The sequence below is a fragment of the Geotrypetes seraphini genome, chromosome 13 (assembly GCF_902459505.1).
Source record: "Geotrypetes seraphini chromosome 13, aGeoSer1.1, whole genome shotgun sequence".
In the NCBI taxonomy this organism is placed as follows: domain Eukaryota; kingdom Metazoa; phylum Chordata; class Amphibia; order Gymnophiona; family Dermophiidae; genus Geotrypetes; species Geotrypetes seraphini.
This window is the reverse complement of record NC_047096.1, coordinates 56,089,726-56,117,721: the sequence shown is the minus strand read 5'-3', so window position 1 is coordinate 56,117,721 and position 27,996 is coordinate 56,089,726. Positions and strand designations below refer to the sequence as shown.

The 27,996-nt window shown below is 44.3% G+C and overlaps 1 protein-coding gene across 2 annotated transcripts in view; it reads right to left on the bottom strand.

Annotated features, from left to right (window-relative positions):
* Positions 1 to 27,996, bottom strand: part of CNTNAP1 (contactin associated protein 1) — a 412,393-nt gene that overhangs the window by 375,346 nt on the left and 9,051 nt on the right. For both annotated transcript variants that reach the window (XR_004536808.1, XM_033918597.1), the window contains exon 2: positions 1,955 to 2,056. Coding sequence is in view for 1 of the 2 variants with exons in the window: in XM_033918597.1 (XP_033774488.1) it covers positions 1,955 to 2,056 (102 nt within the window). In the remaining variant the exon portion in view is untranslated. The remainder of the gene's footprint in view (positions 1 to 1,954; positions 2,057 to 27,996) is intronic.

Here is a 27,996-nt window from a genome sequence, read left to right as displayed (position 1 = left end):
CAGAGAGGATAGTGGAGGAAGAAAATCCCAGTAACCAAAGGAAGGGGGTATTTGGAGGAAGAAAAGCCCATCATTGAGTGGGGAAGGGGGGAGAGTTACCGTACACTTGAATACAAATCCCTTGGTTTATATTCGAGTTAAGTTTTCCCCCCTTTTGGGGAGAAGAAAACTGTTATCTCTATTTATACTGAAATAAGTTTATATTTGAGTATACTCTATACGGTATAGTTTTTCAACTGAAGACAGGTCAAACATTGTACATGTAGAATCAATTTTCAGATGGAATTTCAGAGCTACACATAGATCTCAGCTTTTTTTTTCTAACGGTGCTCTTTGTTTTTGACTAAAACAGCATATTGTAAGACAACTGCAAGCATATTTAATCACAAAAACAAAAAAACTTCCAGTTGCATCTGAAGTGTCTTTTGCTGTGGCAAGTTTGGAAGTTGTTGGTTTTTTTTAGTTACATGTCATTTAAATACATTTTAACAGAAAGGGACATTTCATTGTCAAGAGATTTGCAACCCTTAAGGCAAGCCCTGAACCTATAAGCCAGGGGTGCCCAAAAGGTTGATCGTGATCAACCAGTAGATCACAAAGGCAATGAGAGACGATCGCAGGGTCCATCCTGGACTCCACAATAGATTCGCGTTGCCTTAGCGTTCTGTTCTCCCTGCTTCCCCAATGTCAGGCCAGGCGCGTACAAGCGCCGGGCCCACAGCCTTCCCACCCCAATGTCAATTCTGATGTCAGAGAGGAAGTTCTGGGCCAGCCAATTGCTGCTTGGCTGGCCCGGAACTTCCTCTCCGACGCCAGAATTAATCGGGGTGGGAAGGCTGTGGGCTCGGCGCTTGTACGCACCTGGCTTGGCATCGGAAAAGCAGGGAGATCGACGGAGGCGGGGCAGGAAGAAAGAAAGACAGACCAACAGAAAGAAAGGGGGGCAGGGAGTGAGAAAGAAAGAAAGGAGGGCAGGGAGCGAGAAAAGAAAGAGAAGGAGGGGGAAATTTTGGGTTGGATAGTATTGCCTTATACTGAAGAGTACCAGTATGACTGTTTATGTTTTGGAGTGGGGATTTGACTATTTGGTGTATTAGTTGAATTGTTTTGTGCTGTGTTTGCCATTGTGAAAATTCAATAAAAATTGTTAAGATAAAATAAAAAGAAAGAAAGGGGAGGGGGCAGGGAGAGAGGAAGAAAAAGTTGGACTCATGGAAAGACAGAGAGAGATGTTGGTTGGGGAATGGAATGAGGTCTGGAGGAGAGGAAGCATACAGGAGGCAGAAAGAAAGAAAGAAATACTGGATTTACAGTCAGAAGAAGGAAGTGCAACCAGAGACTCATGAAATGACCAGACAGCAAAGATAGGAAAAATGATTTTATTTAACAATTTAGTGACTAAAATCTGTCCAAATTTATATCTGCTGTCTATATTTTGCACTATGGCCCCCTTTTACTAAACCGCGATAGCTGTTTTTAGCAAAGGGAGCCTATGAGCGTTGGGAGCAGTGCGAAGTATTCAGCACAGCTCCCTGTGCTAAAAAACGCTATCACGGTTTAGTAAAAGGGGAGGGGGCATATTTGTCTATTTTTCTATAGCTGTTACTGAGGTGACATTGCATATTTTAAAGTCATCTGCCTTGACCTCTTTGAAAAAAAAACCCCAAATATAAATAATAATTAACATTTTCTCTGCGTATAGTATGCTTTGTGGTTTTTTTAAAATTTTATTGTTGGTAGATCATTTTGACTTGGTCATTTTAAAAGTAGCTCGCAAGCCAAGAAGTAGATCATTTTGACTTGGTCATTTTAAAAGTAGCTCGCAAGCCAAGGAAGTGTGAGCACCCCTGCTATAAGCATACACAGAATGGATTGAAGCACAAAGAGCAAACAAGAATCCAGAGATATCTTTGCTTTTAAACTTTCATAGATTACCTTTTCAGAGGAGACTTACCATACAGCCTTCCAAGGGAAGCAGCATAAAAAATGGAGTACCTTGAAGATGGAAGAAAGGATGAGGCATAAAGGGGAGCCACCAGCTCATCATTGCATCTTTCTGAAACAAAACAAGTGGTATTTAACTAAACAAAGGAACCATGTGCCAGACGTCCCAGAAACACAATTATATTTATTTTACGGGGGCCATTTAGTTTCATGTCAAGGGGAACAGGCTGAATACATCTTGGTTTTGCCCCAATGCATATAGTGAGATGCCAATCTCCATGGATGCCATAGGGCAAAACCATAGTAACATAGTAAATGAAAGTACATAAAGACCTGAATGGTCCATTCAGTCTGCCTATTAGTTATTCTCATTAGAAATACATGATTACGTTAACTTGTCTCATGAAAATTGAAGGTCAGATTACTGAAGCATAAGTCATGTATACACACCAAGAGAGTGGAAGAACCCTTGGTGGTGCACTGCCTTGGAGTCCAACATGCTTTTAGTTCACTGCGGTGTGTGGTGATTGATCTGTTAGACGTGGTGACTGGAAACGTCAGCTACGTCAGAGGGAACAAAGGTGGATCTACAATCTACAAACCGTTCACCCAGCTCGGCTGAATGCCCGAATTGAGTGGGCGGCGTTCTTTGGTTGAAGCTGGCTGGGGATTGGTCTGACTGAAATGGAAGGAGTCTGTACTCCATTTTGAAGACACTGTTTGCTGGAGAATTCCACGCCTTGGCTTCTATGTGTGTAGATGTGAGCAGTTGGAGCACTTGGAGAGCCTCTACAGTTGCTGGTGGAGTAGGCTGGAATCATTCCCCTGACGCAGCTCAGCGAAACGGAGGTTTCCCCATCGGGAAAGAGTGGCTGCGGGGCCAGGCAGGCTTGCACTTTCTGGATGTATGGAAGACAGCCTGGATACCATCTGCAGCTAAGTGTTTGTTGTTTTATTCTGCTTACCATTGACTGTGTTTGAGACTCATATATGTGCTGCTTGCTTTACTCACATTTTTTGAAGTTTTATAATTTGGCATGCTAGATTTTTTTTTTGAGGTTGTTCCTACGAGGGCTACCATAGTGTTTCTCACTGCTGAGTAAACTGATACATTTTGGACCTTTAAAATAGTGATTTATAAGTGGAATTTTTTTGCCATATGAAGATGAACTGAGGCTTTTTTTCCACTTTTTTTCTTTGTTTTGTGTGTTAAGTGTATGAGTGGGTCCCTGTATGAGTGCAGTGGGTAGACCTGGTAGTGTCTAGGTAGGTCCCTCCTATGGTTTCCAATAGGGCATAATCTATTAGTTTTAGGAGTCTTGTATGTCCTTCCTGAGGTTTTTTTGGGTATCTCAGGGCTCCCCATTATCTCCCATGCTATTTAATATTTATGTATCATCTTTAGGACATCTATTGCAAAATTTAAATCTAAACTTCCATATATATGCTGATGATATCTCTATTTTAATTCCATTAAACGATCTAACCAATGATATTTTAAAACAAATTTCCCATATTATGACTGAGATAAAGAAATGGACAATCAATTTTAAATTGAAACTCAATACAAAAATCTTTCTGGCCAGCCCAAAAGGCAAACTAACTAGACCATCGCTTTATTTAAAGGGCTATGACTACCCAATTTCAAAATCTATAAAAATATTGGGAGTCATACTAGATTCCCAACTATCTATGGTAGAACATACGAATTTAGTAGTAAAAAAGTGCTTTTTTGTGCTATGGAAATTAAATACCATCAAAAAATACTTTGACCCTTTATCTTTTAGATTATTAGTATAGGTGCTAGTTCTATCCATATTGGATTACTGTAATATTGTCTATCTGGGAGCCCCAAAGAAAATCTTGAGAAAATTGAGAATAGTACAGAATATGGCTGTTCGACTGATATTTGGGTTGAAGAAGAATGACCATATTAGTCCTTACTATCGACTGTTGCATTGGCTCCCAGTAGAAGCACAAGTGCTATTCAAATTTTCGTGCATGTTTTAAGCTGGTTCGGGGATGGGCCCAAAATTACCTTTTATCTAATTTTGTGTTATATAGTTCAACGAGGATAACTAGGAATTCCAATTTATTTACATATCCAAAAATAATTGGTTGCAGATACAAGACTTTTTTGGATAGAACACTAGCATTTCAATCAAGTAAGCAGCAGATCTGGTGGGGTGATTGTATTGATAGAGTTATGTTGTCTTATGGTGCATTTCAAAAAGTAATTAAGTCAACACTGTTTGACAAATTTATTTCATAAGTGAGGATACTACTGCTAACCAAAACTCTTATATTGAAAATTTTAGGAAATTTGTTGCATTTCAATTAACTGTATTTCGCCGATTGTCCAGCCTTCTTCTGTATAAACCGCCTAGAAATTGTCCGATTATGGCGGTATAGAAGAATAAAGTTATGTTATGTTAAGTTAATGTGCTGTGTGCTTGTGAAGCCCTTTTCCCTGAGGAAACAATTTGAATGTGAAACAAGACTGTTGTTGAAGAAGGGTTTGTTTTGTTTTGGTTTCTTTATTTTCCATTGATTGTGAGTACTCTCTGGGAAATCTATAAACATTGTGCTGGGTTTCCTTTGGGCGTGGCTTAAGAACTGTTTGCTTGTGGGACCAAGTGTGTACTATAACTGAAGTTGGCTCCTGTAAGAACTCTGTGTAAGACTGTATAGAAACATGGCTATCTTTTTCTGGACTTGCTGTGGGCTACCAGCCATTGAGAGACCGGAGTGTGTGCAACTGGAGCAGAGACAGTTCCTGAACCAACCTACAGGACCCACTACTACTTTTTTTTCCCAGCTAAGTACTTGGCTTTTTTGTTTTTGATGTTTTTGTGTTTTGTTTTGTGCACTTTTTTGTTTAACTTTGTGACACACTGCTGTGTGACTGTACACTGGTGATTAAACCTTACTCTACAGTTGGGTGGGGTTCAGGTTTTTCTCGGACTATGTCTGAGTTTTTTTACTGAATTTCCCACCTACGTGTACAAGGAGCCGATGATTAAGGACAGGGGTGTCCAACCTTTTGGCTTCCCTGGGCCACATTGGCCGAAAAATTTTTTTCTGGGGCTTCACAAACACTAACACTAGCCGATAAGAAAAAAAAAAATGTTGACCAGATCCCAAATCTGCAATCACTAATATAGAAGATGTATATATCTAATAATAAACCTTCATTAAAGGGACACTGTGGAGAGGAATCCAAAAAAGCAGTAATACTTTCCCTGACTGAGTGATACCTCCAAGTGCACAGCTGACAGTGGGAGCAGCCACAGGCTTCCGCATCCTCACTCTGATGAGCAGGGATGCGCGCTCCTGGTTCTCCCATTCACTTCTATAACAGCTATGGTGAGCCCCTTCAGAGTGGGGATGCTGAATCAGCTGTCAGCAGCGCACATGGAGGATTGTTTAATCAGGGTAAATATTACTGCTTTTGTGGGCCTCCCACTTTGAGCTTAGACTCCCTCAAAATGAATATCTCCCCTGCTGTAGCTAGTAGGGATCCCCAAGCCTCACCAAGACGGCCACCTCCTCACCCTCCAACTTCCCAAGTTCTGCAGCTGGCAGCAATATTGCAGAGCTGCTGCCTTCCCTCCTCCCTTCCCCACCCACCTTGGCTTTCACGCATGCATGAAAGCAGGGGCAGCTTGAGGATATTGCCATTGGCTGCAAAGCTTGGAGAGTTTGAGTTGCCAGACTGGAGGATGTTGTCTTCAGTTGGCAGGGCATGGGAATCCCCACTAACTCAAGTATTTATAAATTGCACTCAGACGGGAGAAACTTTGGTGCCCATCCACTAATTTTGGGCTCCAGTCCCTCCCCCCAAATCAGCTGTATATGACTACACCACTGAATACAAAAATAATTGTGATGCACATATCCCAAAGCTAACATATTCCAGTTAATAAATTCAAAATAAAACAATTTTTTCTACCTTGTTGTCTGGATATTTTGTTTTTCCATCATTTTGGTCCCAGTTTCTCTTTCTGCTTTTTGTCTATCTTCAACTAATTCTCTTTCCAGTGTCTGCTGTCCATTTTTTTCTCCTCTTCTGTCGTTCCATTTCCTTCTTATGCCTATCTCCAACATATTGATTTTTCCCTTTCAGCTTTCTTAACTTTTTCTTTTCTGCCTCTGTCCACTCAAATCTTGCCTTCTTTCTCACCCTTCTTCTTTTTAAATGTTCAGCTACCTCTCAATTCTCCATCTTCTCTCAGTCTCTAGCTCTCCCATTTCCCATCTCACTCCTTTCCCAGCCTCCTATTCCCTTCTATCTACTCCCCATTACCACATTTCTACCACTGTACTCAATGCTCTGTCACTCATCATCTCCCTTTTGACCTCATCCACATGGCTCACCACTTTCAGAATCCCTCTCTCTCTTTCCACTGGTCAGGCTATAACTCCCTGTCCCTCTCTCTACTGGTCAGGCTATAATTCCCTGTCCCTTTCTTTCCATCCCCTAGCATCATCTTACCCAGCTCTCTTCCCTCCTGCTCTTCCATGGTTCCATCTCTCTTCCTCTATCTCCATGGTCCAACATTTTGCTCCCTCTCTTTTCTGTTTTTCTTCTTCTCTCCCCCCTTGATGCTGAACAATGAAATGAAGAAAAAAAGAGAGATGCTGCATCTCTCTGCCTTCCATCCTCTGCCTTCCAGCCACAGGCCTAACATTTCTCCCTCCCTACATCCCATCCCTAGATCCAACTTCTCTCCCTTTCTCTTCCCAACTGCCCCTCATCCCATCTCTCCCCCCCCCTGCCTCCCTTCCCCAGGTCCACCATTTCTTCCTTTAACTTGCCAATGGTTCTCCCTTCAAGTATCTCTTTCCCTCTTCCTCCACACCACCCCAGATCTAAATTCTCTCCCTTCAAACCATTGCCCACCATCTCTCTCTCTCTCTCTGTCCTCTGTTTCTGGCCCCATAAGCTCTTCCCCCAGGCCTAATCTGGCACTTCTTTTAATACCCTCCCCCCAAAAAAAATTCCAACATCCAGGAGACTTCCTCGGCTCAGCATGTTCTCCCCCTTCTCTTTGCGCCCATGCATCTCTACCTCACTCCTCTCCCACCACCATGTCCAATAATTCTCTCTCTCCATCCCTCCTATCTCTGCCCAACAGTTCTCCTCTTTCATTATCTCCCCAATTGCACTCTCTTTCCCTCTCTGACACCCAATTCTCCCTCACCTCTGCATCTCTTTCCCTCACTTCCTCCATTCTTCCATCTTATGGCTCATGCATCCCTCTATCTTTCCCTTCATTCTGTGTTCTAAATTCATGCCCCTCCCTCCTTCCTTCCATCATTTTTCCTAAGTTTATGCTCCCTCCCTCTCATCTTCTCAAGTCTCAAGCCCTTCTCCCTTTCTCCCTTCTGTGCCGTGGGTATTTACCTTTTTCCTGCTCCCTCTTCCATCTTGCAGTGTTCGCTCAAAGCCGCGGGCAGCAGCTCCCATGCGCCTCCTGCGGCTGATCTGGAAGTGTTCCCTCAACATGCCCTTCTCCCTTTCTCCCTTCTGAGTCGCAGGTATTTACCTTTTTCCTGCTCCCTCCTCTGTCTTGCAGTGTTCGCACAAAGCTGTGGGCAGAGGCTCCCACGAGCCTCCCGCGGCTGATCTGGAAGCGTTCCCTCTGACGTCATGACATCAGAGGGAACGCTTCCAGGTCAGCCACAGGAGGCACATAGGAGCCGCTGCCCGCGGCTTTGAGTGAACGCTGCAGCAAGACGGAGTAGGAAGCCGGCAAGGCGTTAAACAGCTGGGGGCAGCAGAAGAAAACACCGCATTGTCCTCGAGCACCAGTGGGGTCGCACAAAATTCTTCACGGGGCCGCAGGTTGGACACCCCTGATTAAGGACATGTTGCCTTATTGGCTAAAAGTACCTGATTTGTAATTATATATTCAGTCAGTGTGTCTGAGGCTCGTTTTGATTAAGTTGTTGTGTACAGTGACAATTCACAGAGTAGTGACTTTTTTTGTCTATACAGTATATCATAAAAGTAAAAAATTTGACAAAAATTCCTTTACAATTGGTACATAGAATTTATCTGGCATATTGGAATTCCTCCCTTCAGCAAGATAGCATAACTTTAATAAATTAAAATGTTTAATTGGCAATATCTAGCGTGTTTTGTACAATTACCAAACAACGGGGACCACTTGTTTAGACAGGATAGGTAAATTTCCTGTTTACTTCCCCAGTCCATCCTACACTGAATCACCATATAAAGGACATAAACCGTACAAGTTTTTCCAATACCGGTCTTAGTTCTTTAATTTATATCATTTGTTTGTTTTCTAATTAGAAATCCTTTGTGTTTATCCACACTTTTATGAATTGCATCACCATTTTCCTCACTACCACCTCCCTCGGGAGGGCATTCCAGCCATCCACCACCGTCTCTGTGAAAAATAATTTTCTAACATTACTCCTAAGTCTTCCCCCCTGCAACCTCAAGCTATGCCTTTAGTTTTATTTATTTATTTTGATTTCTATCCCATCCTCCCAGTAGCTCAGAACGGGTTACAAGCCAACATTCACAATGGAAAACATTTTGGACAGTACAAGACTATACAGCAACTTAAGTACATTTTGGACAGTTCAAAGACTATACAGCAACTTAAGTACAGGAGAGTGCAGAAAGGAGGAAGAATTTAAGGGGTCAAGGGGTAGTTTGCAGTTAGAATTTCAGTTGAAGAGGAGGGTCTTTACTGCTTTCCGGAAGGTCATCAGAGAGTTCTGTACTCTGATTTGTGGGGGGAGTTGGTTCCAGAGATGGGGGATGAAGTGGCTGTAGGGGTGTTTGCGGGCGGTTTCTAACAGGAGAGACCTTCCTGGAACCAATCCAGCGAGTTTCCCTTCTTCCTATGGGGAAACTCGCTTTGATATATGAGTAATTTGGTTTACAAGCATGCTTATGGAACGAATTATGCTCGTAAACCAAGGTTCCACTGTATATCTTTGGGGGGTGAGAGGGAGTCAGTGACCACTAAAGGAGTGTGGGGGAGGTCATGCTTACATCCTTCTGGCAGTCATCTGGTCAGTTTAGGCCCTTTTTGCAATTTATTCAATGATTTAAAAAATAATTTTAAAAAATGTATAGCCCCAAACATCCACATTGTGTTCTGTACATTTTTCTGCCAGAATCAAACATTTTAGAAAACGTCCAAGTCACAAGCCCATCCACACCATGCCTCTTACGTCCCTTTACGATTTAGACAAACTGCAGATGAACAGCACAGAGATCCATCTAGAAAATGGGTTTAAAAAACAGTGGATTGGAAGGGTTTGGTGAGAAAAATGTTCACTTGCCCCTTTATGCCCCTTTTTGGATGCATTTCTTTTTTGAAAATGAGCTCCTTAGTGTCTTTATGATTTCATCCAATGAGAGCTCTAAGATGACTGCAGGCAATTCAGTACTGGAAAAAGAATAAATCCAGCAGCTCCTTTCATGCTTTTACTGTCCGTCTTTTCAGAATACAAAATCTTTCACAGCTGTTGCTTTCCCAAGCCTCTCAGCTCACAATGGGATTAATAGCAAACAAAGTCCTCATAGGGATTCATACATCCAAATGGGTGTTCTTGAGGGGTGCTGCTCTCTGACAACTGAGTTTGAGCTCTAGGGCTGTTACCACTTTCTCAGTTTCCCCTGCTGCTTTGGGTTTCCAGTTCAAATTTCAAGCAGAACCAGTGCTCAGATCTGATGCCATGAATCCTCATTTACTCTAGAACTTTTCCCCTTGGTTCCCCTTTGAACTTCTTTCAATAACTGCAGTGATTAGTCCTTGGCTGGTGGTCACGTACCAGGGCTCCTTCCAAAAACCTTCAATAATAAACCCTAACCACTAGATTTCATTATTGTGCAATGCTGGGGTTGTGAATGCTGCTTCAAAATCCCCAGTCCAGGTAATTGATTTATTTTATGTTCTGTTTTTACTACAGGACAGAGGCACTGAAACAGATTCTCAGTGCAGTAGTAGAGTGGCAGGACTCTCTTCTGTCTTCATGGTGTTTCACAGTACTGAGGCTTATATGGATGCTACGGTGACGGGGAGGTGAATGGGATGGCAGTGGCAGGGCGGTGAAAGGGATGGCGGTGAAAAGGATGGCGGTGAAGGGAACGGCGGTGACGGGGCGGTGCAGAGGATGGTGGGCCGGGGACGGTGCAGTGACGGGGACAGATTTTTTCCCCGTGTCATTCTCTAATCCGAATCAAGCAGTCGTCTAAGAAAGAAAGTACCTGAATCTCCTGTTTGCAACCATCACCTGCTGGGAGATAGAGCATACTGAAGATGCAGGAGGTGTGCCAGCCAATAGGACCACCTGTTAATCAGTTTCTCTATCTCCACCTGCTGGTAGATGTGTGCTATCCCATTGGTCTCTGGATTCATCTGCTACTGTTGCTAAGGAAACAGTAGCCTTCCTCTGGACCGACTCCATCCTTTTTATATATTTTTGAAGGTGCGTCCTCCAGAATTGTACACAATATTCTAAATGAGGAGAAGAGATGAAATAACCTGCTCCGAATATCCCTTACACCTCAGTCGCAACCTTTCAAGAGCCAGGCCAGAAGACTAAAGTGGGACAAATTTTCCACGTTGATCGGACCCTGGTGGAGCAAATCCAGTATCACCAGAAACTGCAATGAATCACCCGTCGAAAGGCACATCAGATCTGCATACCACGGCCGGCATGGCCAATCTGGAGCTTCCATTATCACCGAGCCCTGAAAGCGAGCTACACAATACAGCACACGACCTATCATCGGCCAAGGGGAAAACACATATAAAAGACGACCTTGAAGCCAAGAAAGAGCCAAAGCGTTTACACCCTGTGACTCCTGCTCTCTGTGTCTGCTGAAGAACCGAGGAAGCTTTGTATTTCGAGACAAGGCCATGAAGTCTATTTCTGGGAAGCCCCACCTCTGCACCACGAGCTGGAATGCCTGAGTGGACAGTTCCCATTCTCTGGGATCTAGAAGATTTCTGCTGAGGAAGTCTGCCTGAAAATTTGCTTGTCCTGCAATGTGAGCCACCAAGAGAAGAGGATGATGAGCTTCCGCCCACTGAAGCAGAACCATTGCCTCGCTCGCCAATTAAGGACTTCTTGTACCTCCCTGTCTGTTGAAATATGCCACCGCCGTGAGACTGTCTGAAAAAAACCCTGGTTGGCCAGTTCTAAATCAAGGCCTGAAATGCCAGAAGTGCTAGCCAGATCTGCTGCAACTCCAGAAGATTGATGGACCACTGAGCCTCTTCCAGAGACCAGACTCCCTGCGCTGAGGACTGAAGGCAGTGAGCTCCCCATCACAACAGACCAGCATTTGTAGTAATTAAGATCCAGTCTGGCAATGCTAGTGGCATTCCTTTGAACAGATTGATCTCGCTGAGCCACCAATTTATGCTAAGCGATGCTTGAGGAGTCCACTAGAAACGACAATTGTAGTCCTGAGATTCTGGGGACCACTGGGAGAGAAGTGACAGCTGCAGCGGCCTCATGTGAAAGCGAGGCCAAGGCACCACTTCCAGAGCTGCCACCATTGATCCTAGAACTTGCAAAACATCCCATACTCTCAATCTGGATGACTGGAGAAATATGATAACTTGAGACTGCAACTTCTCTCCCTGGTCTCTGAGTGGAAACACCTTCCCCACCTTCTTTTTTTTTTTTTTTAATTCTTTATCACATTTCTTATTTACAATCAAGTATAGTAATTACAACTTGAATCAGATCCATAATTTCCAAGAAAAAGAAGGAAAAATTATGTTCTTACCTGTTAATTTTCTTTCCCTTAGACGCAGCAGATGAATCCAGAGACCAATGGGATAGCCCACATCTACCAGCAGGCGGAGATAGAGAAACTGATTAACAGGTGGTCCTATTGGCTGGCATTCCTCCTGTCTCATCAGTATAGCTCCTTGCCCAAGCACACGTAACCAGTAATAGGCATAGCATGTAAAAAACTTCTTTCCCATAACAAATCTCAAAATGCAATAATACAGAAAACAACCTGCCATAAAAACAAACTGCGAAAGTCGCAAAAGAAAAAACCGAGAGACAATATCCAGAAAGGGTGGGGCTCTGGATTCATCTGCTGCGTCTAAGGGAAAGAAAATTAACAGGTAAGAACATAATTTTTCCTTCCCTAGCAACAGCAGCAGATGAATCCAGAGACCAATGGGATGTAGCAAAGCAATCCTCAATCTGGGTGGGAAGCAAACGCTGCCTCCGCAACAACTGAAGCACAAAATGCCCCTACCGCATGCACCCCCACATCCAAGCAGAAATGCAGAGAGAAAGCACTCTCAGAAGACCAATTAGCCACGAGACAAATCTCCTCCAAGGAAAAAACCTCTGGGCCGAGCCCAAGAAGTAGCCATCGCTCCAGTGGAATGGTCATGAAGTTCTTTCGCCAACCGCTTCCCTGCCAGCAAGCAAGCATAAAGAATGTCCTCCTGGACCCATTGAGCGATGGAGGCTTCAGACGCCGCCAAACGTTTGAGGCGTCCCTTGAAGAATACAAAAAGGAGATATAAACAACTAAAAGTCGTTAGAAACCGAGCTCACAGAGAACGCTAAGTACATATCAAAAATGCAGTGAATAAAAGCACTGCTCCCAATTTCTCCTCCCAAGAAGAAAGAAGGAAAAGCGAGCATGACATAAAAGAAAGGATGACACCCCCCCTAGAAAGAAATAGTGGTACCATCCGAACTGATACCCCATATTTCGGAAATCAGAAATAGGAATCCCCGTTGAACAAGGCCTGCAACATAGAAAACTGCAGAGCTGAAGCCATGGCCACAAGAAACCCCATGTTCAACGGCACAGCCCCTTAGAGTCCCAAAAGACAAGGATGAAATGAAGCCTTCGGTAAACTGAGAAGAAGTACGTGAAGATTGTACTCCAAACCGGGCTAAGAGGCGCATGAATATACCGCACTCTGTTTAGGACCTGAACTACATGAAGCTGAGAAGTAAGCGAAGAGCAATATACCTAGCCCTTGTAACAAGCCAAGAATGGCACTAGAAGCTGAAGGGAATTGAACGCTAAGCCCTCAGCAATACACCTGTGCCAAAAAGGAACTCTGGAGTGGTTCAAACGTTAAGAAGCATCCAAGAAAGGAAAAACCTCCAAAAGGAAGCAGAAGCCACAGGAGAAGACGTCCGTAGCACCTGGATAAGAGAAGAAACAACCTGCTTCGCATAACCCTTACACATCAGCCAAGATTTTTCAAAAAACTAGATCGTAATACTAAAGTAGTACAAATATCCATGTTGATCGGACCCTAGGCGAGCAAAGCCGGAGATACCAGGAAACTTCTTAGTCCGGCTGTCGAAAGACTCATCAAATCCGCAAAGTAAGGATGGCGCTGCCAATTCAGAGATTCTACAAATACTGTGCCCGGAAAGCGAGCTCGAGATGGCAAATCCAAGCCATCATCAGCCAGTGGAAAACACTGAAAAAGAGAAGGCAGAAGCGAGAAAGGAGCCATGCAGCTACCCCCCTCTAACTCCCACTCCCTGGGCCCGCCGAAGAAGCTAGGAAGCTTAGAATTGAGAGACGAGGCCATGAGGTCTAGGTCAAGGAGATCTCACGTCCATAAAAAGAGCTAGAACGCTTGAGCCACAAATCTCAATATCCAGGATGCAGAAGATTATACTATTACTAACATGCACACTTTCCAGAGCGTACACAGCGCTGTACACTGTAAAATACAAAAAATGGGCCATGCTCAGATTCCGCGGAGAGAAAGTCTATCCAAACTCTTATCCTGATCCATAAAAGGATCTGCCAACAGAAGACGAAGATGAGAGTCCACCCATTGAAGCAGAACAACTTCACCTGCCAATGAGTACAACACCTACTGCCCAAGCAGTAGAGAAATACCCCCATCCTAATACTGACCAAAAGGACCCTCAGCGGCAATCCGGAAGAATGATCTGAAGCTCCAGAAAGGTAGCCTGACCCTGCTCAAGAGCAGAAGAATGAACAAGTACTGAGTCGCCTCTGAAGACCAGACTCCTGGAGCTGAGGATGGAAGCCACCGAGCCCCCCAACCCGACAGCCCGGGATGGTCGGTGGTCATGAGATAGTCCAGCAAAGACCAAGGCATGCCTTGAAAAGAGAAATTGCGCTGAGCCACCAAATCATACAGAGTGATGCAGGAGGAGCATACCAAATAATTGGTGCCCTGAGATACCAGGAACCACCGGAACAAAAGCGACTGCTGTAGCGTAAGAAGGGGAAAGCAAGCCGAAGTTCCCAGTGGAGTCAGCAATATGGATCCCAGAAACTGTACAGAATCCCATACTCTTGGTCATGGTAAGTGAAGAAGAATACCAATCTGAGACCGAGACCCCACGCCCAAGTCTCCGGAAAGAAACACGTCTCTCCTATATGACTAAAAACATCACCCCGAGTACAGGAGAAAAGAGCGCTGTGCAAATTTAAAGATGCACGTGTAAAGAACTGAGGAAAAGATACTACCCTTTTCGTGTCAGTCAAATGGCCCGACTGGAAGTCGTCCGAATCAAGCAGGCAGTCAAGAAGAAATTAGATGAATCACCTGGTAGCGCCAAAACGGTACCACCGCCCACATCACCTAAAACATTCGTGAAGCCTTGGGTAGGCTTTGGCATGTGCCAAAACCGAAAGCGCTGCTCCAAGGGAGGCAGGCAAACCCAGTGCCGATTCGGAGGCCATAGAGAAAATGTAAATATACTCCCAGGTTGTCTGCAGAAATGTGTAACCCCGAGAAACTAATTCAGCAGAATGGGATCCAGCCTGCCCAATGGCCCCGTCTCGGGCACTTTGCAGTAAGTGGAACAACGTCCCTTAGTTCCTGAAGAACTACAAGAACTGTCCTGAGGACCAGTAACACTGAAAAGGGAAACACAAAACATAGAGACTCCAAGAACGAACTGGAAACCTGAGGAGGATGCAAAGATGCAAGCATCCTGAAAAATCTTCACAGCCCCCTGACCTGACATTATAGAGTCTTCTCCCTCATGAGAAAGCCTGAAGAGTCATTGGAAGAAGTCAAGATCCCCTCAGAATGAAGTGCAGAAGGTCAGGGAATGGCAGGATGAGACTGTAGTATCTGCAAGAAGAGTCTCCTAGGAAAAATCAAGTTTCACGATGTAAAGAGGAATATACTGGAACAATGAAAACAGTACTAACCCCATGCAACAGGAGCGAAATACGTATGTCCTTTAAAGTGAATACGTACTAGACTCAATCAAGGTGTTGCATCTACCGCCCTGTGGAAAACAACAGCATCCATACAGGTAGCAGACAAAGCTCACATCGCTAATGAGAGCTTCAGGGATGAGGCTAACAGCCACATAGCGCGTGATCCTCCGCGGGTTTGATAGAATAGGTAACTGGCTCCTCCTGTCTGTTCGGGGGGGGGGGGGGGGCCGTCTAGTATGTGCCATGAGAAAATGGTGACAGGAGAAACCAGCGTGATAAGCATGGAAATCTGAAGTCCAGGCCCCCTCAGAAATAGAGAAAGAGAGTCCAGGCCGCAGGAAGATGCGCAGTGTCATTATGCCCATAGAGACAGCCCGAACTGTTTGTACTACCTTTAGGCATATATATCCTGTGCCACTACTAGACACATGCAGCTCAGCACAGAGGCCCAAATAAGGACAGTTACCAACAGACAAAGGCTCAATCTGCAGGGACCCCAAGAGAGACAATGAGATACCTGTGTGAAATACAGGGCACTATCTTACTGCTGATCTCACCGTGCCGTGAGTTGCCGTATGTCGCCCCAGTCCGGAGACAAACCGAGACTGGGTGACCTAGCACAGGTCAGAGTCTCTCTGGTAAACCCCTTGAGTGCTAACCCCAGAGTCCGATTAAACAAGCAGCTTCCTTCAAGGGAGTACAGCAGGAACACAGACATAGACATATAAAGCTGCCCAAGCTTGTCCCAAAGCTGGTGAAACACATATAACTTGTCTGAACCGGAAAGGAGAGAAGCCTCGGCATACCCTGACCAAAGTCAGCTGGAAATAAACTACCGGAACGCTGCAGCTCTCCCGCCATCGCCGGAGACCCAAGCGCACGCCTGATTCTGACACGTGGCCGCTGCATCAATGCTCCTAGAAACATAGTCGGATTCAAGCCCCGCAAAATTTATCCTGCTGCGGCTTGCATAGAAATAAAATCAGACTCAGGGAATAACCAGAAGAACGGCCCACAGCGCCGGAAAAAAACATGTCCCATCTCATGCTGCTATAAACTGGCACCTGCACAATCAGCTGCACATGGCCGTGACAAACACCGATGAAAGAGAGCCTCAGAATAAAGAGGACTACTATTGCTGCACTGAAACTCAACAATGAGAACAAGTGTGAGCATGAAATTGCACCGCTACTTCCGCGCTGTAACCAACAAGGAAACCAAGCGCATGCATGCAAAGGGCGGGAAGTCCTGGCTCCCTACACGGATTTCTAGTCATAAAACTTAGCCTCAATAAAATATCCATGCCTTAAACGTACGTTGACCAAACCCACATTACTAAGACTCCCAAACAGAACCTGAAGCTCAACAGACATACTCACAAACTTGTTGTTAGGGAAGGTTGAAGCCAGTCAAATCTTTTTTTTTTTTTTTACAGAGAAGGGAAAGAAGAAAAATATTGAGACCCAGTCAGACCCTCTATCACTGGAGGGAGGGTGAGGCAGGGACCTGGGGGGGGGCCCAGGTGTAACCCCTAAAGCCGGCACTGTTCAGCCGGACACCCCTGTCTCACTGAAGAGAAAATCTCAACAGGAAAAACAGAATGGCAGTCTCACTGAAGAGAAACCTCAACAGGAGAAACAGAATGGCAGTCTCACTGAAGAGAAACCTCAACAGGAGAAAATAAAGTTCCAGCCACAGCCAGAATTCAGGAGCTAGTTGAATAGCGACCTTTTCCTGCTGGGAGATAGAGATTACTGATGAGACAGGAGGAGTGCCAGCCAATAGGACCACCTGTTAATCAGTTTCTCTATCTCCGCCTGCTGGTAGATGTGGGCTATCCCATTGGTCTCTGGATTCATCTGCTGCTGTTGCTAGGGAAATATCTATTAATTTATATAGACCACAATAATTTGAGAGAAGACAACAGGGAATAAAAGAAGAATTAAAAAGGAAAATGTAATAATCAAAGAGAATAGCAATATCTTATTAGTCCCATAGCTTGCATTATGACAAATTACATATCTTAAATTACAGATGTTGCACCTTCCCTATATTCTACAAATTCTAACAGCTGTTTAGGCTCCAAAAACAAGAAATTCTTTGTCTGATATGTAATAAAACATTTCATAGGAAACTTCAACAAAATAGTTCCTCCCAGGGCTAGGACTTTTGGCCTTAATGCTGGGAATTTCTTTCTTCGCCTCTGGGATCTCTGAGACATGTCAGGAAATATTCACACATTAGAGCTCTATATATCGGAAATAAAGATGTAATACATATTCTCTATCACTTTCCAAAGCAAGAGTTATCAGCAAGGTTTTCCTTTCCGTTATAACCTCAAGTGAACTTTCCAAGAACGTTGTTAAATTCATATCCACTACTTTATCAACTTGAGTCTCATTAGGGGTAGAAACCCCTGCAGGTTTCTTCATTTGAAGATAATTAGCTCTCACAATCGGAGGCAAATTGTCCATTGGAATAGCAAGAATTTCTGTAAAATATTTTCTTACCATCTCCAAAGGAGAAATCAAAGGACACTTAGGAAAATTCAAAAATCTCAAGTTATTTTTTCTTGATTTTCAAAAGATTCCATTTTCCTTGCCATAAAAGATCTTTCCTTCACCAATTCATTTTCAACTACTTTCATGTCCCGATTCTTTTCTTCCTGTTTCTCCAACTTTTCATTTACTTTTGTAAGGGTAAACCTTGTTGCTCAACTTTGAAAAAATAGTTCCACGGTCAGTATTTAAAGTTGAAAAAGATAATTTGAGATTAGCATGCATTACTGATATGGCTTGCCATAACGCTTCCTTATCAATCTTTTTAGGCTTTTCAAGCACCTCAAACTGGATGGAAGATACTCCAGAAGCACCTCTCACCTCTGGTAGATGAAATAACTCTTCTACTGCTCCTTCTCCTGTTGAAGTTGGTGCAGGATACCCTCCAATGCTGAGGTCCGAGATCTCCACTCTGAGCTCGGCTACCTCAGTCTCTCTACAATGCCCCAACTAAAGTTGATATGCCCCCAAATGAGAAAGGATGCTGAAATAGAGCTCCTTTATGAACCCTTGAAAAAGCCCTTTTGGGCGAAATGGGTCCCGTCGGGGCATGCTAGAGATACTGCATATTAAAGGATAAGTAAAGAAAAATATTTGCTGTTGCTTCTGGTTCTTATTTTTGAAAAGCTATAAAAAAGAAAACAGCAGTACACAAAAATGCTACATTCAAATTGGACATTATCATTTACCAGAATATGAAAATACATTTTTTTGGTTGATGTAAATGGTTCTGAAGGCCCTGCAGTCATCCTTTTACTGAACCCTGAGAAGCGGGGTGTTTTGTTGTTGTGGTTATCTCCAGTTTGCCTCACTTTATCATCTTCTGCATCCTTTTAGTGAGTTCCCTTCCTCTTTCCCATAACATACAGGGAAAGGCCGCTGCCAACAACACGGGTAGGGAGCCGACTGCATGGAGAGTCTCTCTCAGGCATCTGCTCTCGACGCCATCTTGGCCTCTCTTCATGGAGATCACCTTCCCCACCTTCTTGTCGAACAACATTCCCAGATGTTCCAATGATTGCAAGGGGATAAGAGAGCTCTTTGGAAAGTTGATTAACCATCCCAAAGATTGGAGAAGATCATTCTTTGGGCCACTGCCAGACTCTCCTGTCTGGAAGACGCCCGGATTAACCAGTCGTCTAAGTAAGGATGAACCCGAATGCCCTCTTTGCAAAGAAAACACCGCTGCTACTACTACCATCACCTTCAAAAATGTCCATGGAGCCGTGGCTAGGCCAAATGGCATCACCCGAAACTGAAAGTGCTGCCTGAGGATGGCAAAGCAAAGATACCGCTGATGCAATGGCCAAATGGGAATTTGAAGTAGGCTTCTTTGAGATGGAAAAATTATGTTTTTACCTATTAATTTTCTTTCCTTTAGACGCAGCAGATGAATCCAGAGACTACTGGGATAGCACACATCTACCAGCAGGTAGAAATAGAGAAATTGTTTAACAGGTGGTACTATTGGCTGGAACACATCCTGTATCTTCAATATTGCTTCCTGCCCAAGCATTCGGAACCAGTAATATGCTTAGCATGTAAAAAACTTATTTCCCATAATCAAGTTCAAAGGTAATAATACTGAATACTGTAAATTTAGGAAAATCTTTAACACCACAAATAAATGACTTGGGAAAGAAGTTAAAAGAGCAAAAGGAGGAAATTTCCTCCTTAAAACAAGATTTACTTATTTCTAAAAATGAAACCCAAAAAAACAACAACAGATGTAACTTCTATAAAGAAAATTCAAGAAGCATTAATGATTGGTAACTCTAATTTAAAGAGAAAAGTTGAATTGCTGGAAAACCAAAGTCGCACAAATAATTTACGTCTGCTGAACTTTCCAAGATTACCTTTGATAACCCCTATTGATATGTTGAAACGATACTTTATAGAAGTACTAAATGTACCTGAGCAGTCTGTTCCTCCTTTTGTTAGAGCTTACTATATTCCACAGAAGCAAGGGTAACAAGTCGAGACTAAAAATCAGCAAGATAAACCATTGGACGTTACTAATCTATTGCAAGCCTCAGACGTAAGTGTTGCTACTCCGGCAACACTTATACTAACAATTCAAAGATTTTACCAGATAAAGAATGGATTACGAGAATGTATTTTAAGAACAGATCCAAAGAGTTCTTGGGACATAAAATCCAGATTTATCCTGATGTTTCCAAGGAAATACAAAAAAAGAGGCAACAGTTTTTGTTATTAAGACCAGCTGTAACTTCAATTGGTGGAATCTTCTTTCATAGGTTTCTGTGCAAGTGCATAAGATATCAATCAATAAAATATGCTTTTCTGGACCCAACGCAGTTGTCTAATTTTATATCTCTTAAACGTCTTGGAAAAGAAGATAATATAACAGCCTTTAAAGAACAGAAATGTCTCTTAACCAGCTGCAGACTACAGCTTTCCTAATTATCTTTAATATTTTTTTTTGTCCATTAATTAATCTGATTTAATCTTAGATCTTGATGCTTAGTGAGGACTTGAAATAGATTAAGAAATACCTTAATTTCTCTCTTTATGTTTAAATTCTTTCAGATATCAGATATTATTTCAGATATGGATTTGATTTGAGAATCTTGAGGCTCCTTATCGTGAGAAAAACACCACATAGAAAATTAGTCCATTTTTGGTGGTAGCCTCAAGTAAACAAAACAGTACAGAAATCTTTCGCAGTTATGAGAAATTTAAGACAAGTACGAAAATTCTTCGAAAGACCACAATTCCAGCTCATAGTTCAATCCCTTATACTAGGCCTACTGGATTACTGCAACATCCTCTACCTCCCCTGCCCTGCAACAATGACTAAACAACTACAAACAATCCAAAATACAGCGCTGAGACTCATCTACTCACTGAAGAAACACGACCATATTACAGAAGCATACATCGACTCACACTGGCTACCAATTCAAGATAGAATGCTATTTAAATTCTACTGCATGCTATTTAAATCGTTAAACGGAGACAGCCCAATCTACCTAAACAACCGTCTCTACCAAACTACGTCACCGAGATATAGAAAAACACACACCCCTTTCACACACCCTCCAATCAAAGAAGTCAAACGGAAAAAAACTGTATGACGGCCTACTTGCAACACAAGCAGCAAAACTGGATATCCAAATCTCCAACCTACTGATAACCGAATACAAGATCTTCAGAAAAGAAATAAAAACGATACTCTTCAAGAAATCACTGAAACACTCTTAACATATCAATTACTTTCCATCCTCCTGCCTTCATCCCGCCCCACAGATACTACAAGTTCTTCTCAACTTCTCTTGAATTCACCAATGATCTTCTACTGTAACCCTCCATTTTTATCTCTTTTGTAATCCGCCTTCTCAACTTCTCTTGAATTCACCAATGATCCTATATTGTAACCCACCATTTATAACTCTTTTGTAATCCGCCTTGAACCGCAAGGTAATGGCGGAATAGAAATCTCTAATGTAATGTAATGTAAAGCATTGCCTAGTGGCAGGCTTCCTAGAAGCCTCTAAAATGTTTCTTATAGGTTGAGAAAACTGAAGAGGAGTTATGTTGAGAGGTACCAAGCTGTCAGGTGTAGAGACTGCAGGTTGGGATGAAGTAGAGATCCTTGACTCAGTGTAAGCAGAGACGGAAAAACTGGTAGAAGGTATGGCTCCCTGCTGCTGAGTTGAAGTAGAAGGGAGTGCCAAGGTTGTCTCGGCCACCGAGGAGCAATCAGGATCATGGTGGCATGAGTGTTCTTAAACTTGACAAGAGTCTTGAGAATGAGAGGGAATGGAGGGAATGCATACAGGAAGAGATTCGTCCATTCCAGTAAGAAAGCATCTGGCAACTCAGCATCTGGCAACTCATCTTCAATGCCAAAAAATGCAAAGTCATTCACCTGGGCAGCCAAAATCCATGCAAGACTTACACCCTTAATGGTGAGATCCTAACAAGAACTGAAGCAGAACGAGACTTAGGGGTGATCATCAGTGAGAACATGAAGACTGCCAATCAAGTGGAGCAGGTTTCATCCAAGGCAAGGCAAATCATAGGTTGCATACGCAGGAGTTTTATCAGCCGTAAGCCTGAAGTCATTATGCCATTATTTAGATCCATGGTGAGGCCCCACCTGGAGTACTGTGTACAGTTCTGGAGGCCGCATTACCGCAAAGATGTGCGGAGACTTGAGTCGGTCCAGAGAATGGCCACCAGGAAGGTCTCGGGACTCAAGGATCTCCCGTACGAGGAACGGCTGGATAAATTAAAGCTATACTCACTCGAGGGAGGGGTGACATAATCGAGACATTCAAGTATCTCACGGGCCGCATCGAGGTGAAAGAAGATATCTTCTTTTTCAAGGGTCCAGCAGCAACAAGGGGGCATCCGTGGAAAATCAGGGGCGGGAAACTGCATGGGGACACCAGGAAATTCTTTTTTACTGAAAAGGTGGTTGATCGCTGGAATAGTCTTCCACTTCAGGTTATTGAGGCCAGCAGCGTGCCTGATTTTAAGACCAAATGGGACAGACACGTGGGATCTATTCACAGAGAAAGGTAGGGGAGAGTCTTTGGGGTGGGCAGACTAGATGGGCCGTGGCCCTTATTTGCCGTCTATTTCTATGTTTCTATGTTTCTATCTGCCTCGAGGCGATGAGGAGAATATATCCTGGAGCAGAACTGAGGCAGTTTGTGTCTATTGGACTATTGAGAGCCTTTGAGATTGACCTACCGGCCTCCCGGCAGGGAACGTTCGGCCTGCTCTTAGAGTCCCTCTCCAACCTGCGCCTTCACTATTCCACGCGGCCTACGATGGCTTCGAACTCTCCTCCAGAGAAGCAGCCTTCGCTATCGCCATGCGCCGACTAGCTTGGCTGCGCCTGGTCGACATTGTGACCAAGCAAATGTAAGCCCGACCCAAGCTTTAGCTGAAATAAAAAACCACAGGGTTAAACTAGAAACCCGGCAGAGAAAGTCCAGGATCTGGGAAGATGAAGGTGAGGAAGATAATAGGAATCCCCACCAGGGGAGCTCTAGAGGTCCCTGGTCGTCAGCTGACACTGCTAGGTCAGGACACTCCCCAAGAGTAGAAAAGCCAACAGTGGCTTTCAAACAGGGCAACAGGTTAGGGAGGAAGTTTGTGCCTTGCCTCCCTAGGGTGCTTCCCAAGCCAAACAGGGTCAATGGTCCTGTCCCTATGGAATGGAGTGAAGTTGAGCCAGCAGAGGACTTGTCCAGGCTCAGGGAAGAGCCTATGGATTTTGAAGAAACCTGTGCTGCTGTGGAAGTTGATTACCCTGAAAGAATGCAGGTGGACTTAGCTTGTTGCCACAAACTGTGAGTGGAATTTACAGTGAAATGTTTGGGTAGTGTTTTGTTTTTTTGCCATATAACACATGAGTTGAGAATTACTGTGAAAAGCTTGGAGAGGCGGGGAGAGGTTTTGCTTCCAGCTGGGTGGGAATTTTGTAAAGCTGTTTTTTTGCTTTAAATTGCAAAACCTAGAGCTATCTCCTTCTTCCTGGCATTTGTCTCAAACCTGCCAGAGGCTTGTTTTTTCTTTGTTTGAAGCACTGTTGTTTTTGCAAAGCAGTGCACTGGACTGTGTGTTGTGCTGCTACCCAAATGACTTGAAAGTTTTGGACTGACAAAGAGAAGCTGAGTTTTCAGCCTGAGTTTGGGTTGAACTTTATTTTTCCTTGTTTTGGACATGTTTTGGGACTGTTAGTTTGGCCATTGCCATTGATATCACTGCTGATGGACGACTTACCTGTATATTGAGCCAGAGTAAAGCTGAAAGATATTTTCTACCATTTGATTAAGTTTTTTTTTGTTGTTTTGTATTTGAACTCCAATCCAGCCTGCAGGGTGACTCCGGTCCGGGTCACACGCAAAAAGTACTGTGTTTGTAGTCACTTGTATCTTGGCCTTGCCTGAGTTAGGCTAAAGTGGTGACCACATAATTGGTGGCAGTGGTGGGATTTGAACCCACGCCTCCAAAGAGACTGGAAGCAAGGGACGCATGCCGGCAAGCTAACCAGGACGACATGAAGCAACGGCAAGGGGCACTCATGCAAGCTATACAACGACAGAATGAGTTGTTTAAGCATTTCCTGGAGCAGAGGGCTATGTACCCAGAAGGACCGCCACCTCCAAGTGTATCGGTTACAGATCCGGTAGGACTATTTGATTTTTCACCTAACACCCTAGGATCAATAGTAACCAAGGACACTACTGAGGAGGAAAGGGCGATACCTGTTGGGGGTTTTCTCAGTCTAGGGTTGGGACGATTGTGGCCCTGTTTGGCGGAAGACGAAGAGATAGAAACTGGCCGTGAGACTCATGTTCCCATAAGTGAAAATAAGGGTCCAACCCGGACACAAATATATAAGCCCCACTCAGCCAGGGATAAGAAAGGTTACAAAGCAGGCGGTAAGAAACATACCCGGAGGTTTTGTAAAATGATAAATTTATCTAGTCAGAGTTATAGAGGGACACAATACGAATCATCTGGGTCCGTTACCCGGGGAGAAGAATTTCCAGCTGGATGGAGAAAACTCCACGGGGGTATAGTTTTATTTTTGTAATAATGGACGTGGCTACAAGGTTTCCCTGGGCAGTGGCGTTACGAAACACCGCCTCCAAGATATTAATGAAAGAGTTAATGAACTTATTTTGCCTGATGGGGTTTCCCAGAGAGATATTATCGGATCGAGGAAGTAACTTCCTCTCCAAGGAGATGGAGGAATTCCTGGGTGATTTGGGAATTAGGCATATAAGAACATCTGCTTATCACCCTCAGGCCAATGGTTTAGTGGAAAACTTCAACAAATCCCTAAAACTTATGTTAAAAAAAGGGTTGAAAGGGGAAATGAGAGACTGGGATTTGTTCCTGCCGTATGTGTTGTTCGCGGCGAGGGAGAAAGTACAAGATTCTTTGGGAGTGAGTCCCTTTGAAATGATGTTTGGACGGACGCCCAGAGGACCACTTGATGTGGTGAAGGAGGGCTGGGACCCTCCGAATGAGGCAGAAGTGAACATTCTGTCCCACCTAGCTCAGTTGAGACAGAGGTTAGCCCAATTGGCTGCATTAAGCAAGGACAACTTAGAGTGGGCTCAAGACAAACAAAAGAGATATTATGATAAAGGAGCCAAGGGGCGACAGTTGCAAGTGGGTGATCGGGTGTTGGTATTGGTACCTTCCGACCCGCACAAGTTCTTGGCCCAGTGGAAAGGGCCAGCCACCGTAGTGGAAAAATTGGGACCTGTTAATTACAAGGTAAAGGATGAGAAAAACCACCTTCAGACCTACCATATTAATCTATTAAAGTCTTGGAAGGATAGGGAAACCGTGGCCTTGATTGCGCAGCGTTGTCAGGAGGATGACTTAGGCCCTCAAGTGGCGGACCTAAATCGGGAAGAAAAGGTAAATATAGGGACGGACCTTACATCGACCCAGGCCCAGCAGATACAGACCCTGGTGGGAAAGTTTTCGGATGTTTTTTCATCGATACCGGGTCATACGAGGGGAATTTCTCATGATATCATAACACCCCCAGGGAAGGTAGTAAGGGTTCGTCCTTACAGGTTGTCAGAGGAGAAGAAAAATCTGATCAATGGGCTAATTCAGGAAATGTTGACCCTGGGTGTTATTGAACCCTCCCAGAGTCCCTGGAGTAGCCCGATTGTGATCGTGCCTAAGGGTGACGGGTCTCCCCGATTTTGTATTGATTTTCGGCAAGTTAACGAAATTTCTGAGTTTGATGCTTTTCCTATGCCACGTGTTGATGAGCTTTTAGACCGCCTAGGCCAAGCCCAATATTTATCCACCATTGATCTGACCAAGGGGTATTGGCAGATCCCGTTAACAGATTCTGCCAAGCCCAAGACAGCCTTTAGCACTCCCAATGGGCTCTATCAATTTACACGGATGCCCTTCGGTCTGCACGGGGCTGCCGCGACATGTTAAAGGGCAGTTAACGAGGCCTTAAGGGGGCATTATTCATATGCTGAGGCTTACCTTGATGATATCGTCATCTACTCTTCTACATGGGAGCAACACCTGAGACATGTCACGGCAGTACTGATCTCACTCAGGGAGGCTGGCTTTACCATAAACCCAAAGAAATGTTTTTTGGGGCAGAAGGAAGTCAAATACTTGGGATACACCATAGGACGGGGTCAGATTAAACCTCTGGTGGATAAGGTCCAATGTATCCAGGACTATCCTCGCCCGACTTCCAAGAAACAGTTGCGAGGTTTATTAGGTCTTCTAGGGTATTATAGAAGATTTATCCCAGATTTTGCTACTAGGGCTACCCCATTAACTAATATGTTAAGGAAGAATGGGCCAGACAGGCTGATATGGGAGTCTAGTAGTATGGAAGCCTTCTTGGACTTGAAAGGAAGTCTTTGTCATCAGCCAGTCTTGATGGCTATTGATTTTGACAAACCTTTTACTCTACAGACTGACGCTTCGGGGTGGGGTTTGGGGGCCGTCCTCAGTCAGGAGAAGCAGGGACTAGAACACCCAGTTCTATACCTGAGCAGGAAACTGCACCCCAATGAGCGCAACTATGCTGTAGTTGAATTAGAATGTCTGGCTGCCAAGTGGGCGATGCAGACCTTAATACATTACCTAGGGGAAAGACCATTTACCTTAGTTACTGATCACGCAGCATTGAAATGGTTAGGAACAATGAGGAATAACAATGCTCGGCTCACACGCTGGTATCTAGCTCTGCAAACTTTTAGGTTCACTGTCGTTCACCGGCCAGGCAGTTTAAACACCAATGTCGATGTACTTTCCCGCATACCTGAAAACACCGGGAATCACCATGCTTATAGGGATAAGCAGGATTTAAGGGTGGGGGTATGTGACCAAGCAGATGTAAGCCCGACCCAAGCTTTAGCTGAAATAAAAAACCACAGGGTTAAACTAGAAACCCGGCAGAGAAAGTCCAGGATCTGGGAAGATGAAGGTGAGGAAGATAATAGGAATCCCCACCAGGGGAGCTCTAGAGGTCCCTGGTCGTCAGCTGACACTGCTGGGTCAGGACACTCCCCAAGAGTAGAAAAGCCAACAGTGGCTTTCAAACAGGGCAACAGGTTAGGGAGGAAGTTTGTGCCTTGCCTCCCTAGGGTGCTTCCCAAGCCAAACAGGGTGAATGGTCCTGTCCCTATGGAATGGAGTGAAGTTGAGCCAGCAGAGGACTTGTCCAGGCTCAGGGAAGAGCCTATGGATTTTGAAGAAACCTGTGCTGCTGTGGAAGTTGATTACCCTGAAAGAATGCAGGTGGACTTAGCTTGTTGCCACAAACTGTGAGTGGAATTTACAGTGAAATGTTTGGGTAGTGTTTTGTTTTTTTGCCATATAACACATGAGTTGAGAATTACTGTGAAAAGCTTGGAGAGGCGGGGAGAGGTTTTGCTTCCAGCTGGGTGGGAATTTTGTAAAGCTGTTTTTTTGCTTTAAATTGCAAAACCTAGAGCTATCTCCTTCTTCCTGGCATTTGTCTCAAACCTGCCAGAGGCTTGTTTTTTCTTTGTTTGAAGCACTGTTGTTTTTGCAAAGCAGTGCACTGGACTGTGTGTTGTGCTGCTACCCAAATGACTTGAAAGTTTTGGACTGACAAAGAGAAGCTGAGTTTTCAGCCTGAGTTTGGGTTGAACTTTATTTTTCCTTGTTTTGGACATGTTTTGGGACTGTTAGTTTGGCCATTGCCATTGATATCACTGCTGATGGACGACTTACCTGTATATTGAGCCAGAGTAAAGCTGAAAGATATTTTCTACCATTTGATTAAGTTTTTTTTTGTTGTTTTGTATTTGAACTCCAATCCAGCCTGCAGGGTGACTCCGGTCCGGGTCACACGCAAAAAGTACTGTGTTTGTAGTCACTTGTATCTTGGCCTTGCCTGAGTTAGGCTAAAGTGGTGACCACAACATGGACCCCAACCTACAGGACCGGTTGGCTAACCTCCCCTGCGTGGGAAGGAATTGTTCGATGACACTATCGAGGCGGCGACAAAACGCCTCTCCGAACATGAACGCTTGTTTGCCTCCCTTGTCCGGCAAAAGCCCAAACCGCCAGCGCCCAGGCCATACAGGGCCCCTCCGCGCCGCTACCCACAAAAGTCCACCCCTGCTTTCTCGCGGCCCCCCACCCAGACGTCCGCAAGCCCACCACAGGGCCATGCCCAAGTCTCAACCGCCCGCGAACACCAAACCATCCCCGTCCTTTTGACGGGACACGCGGAAGGGGGCGGGCCCCCTCCGCCATAGTCCCAGGCCTCCT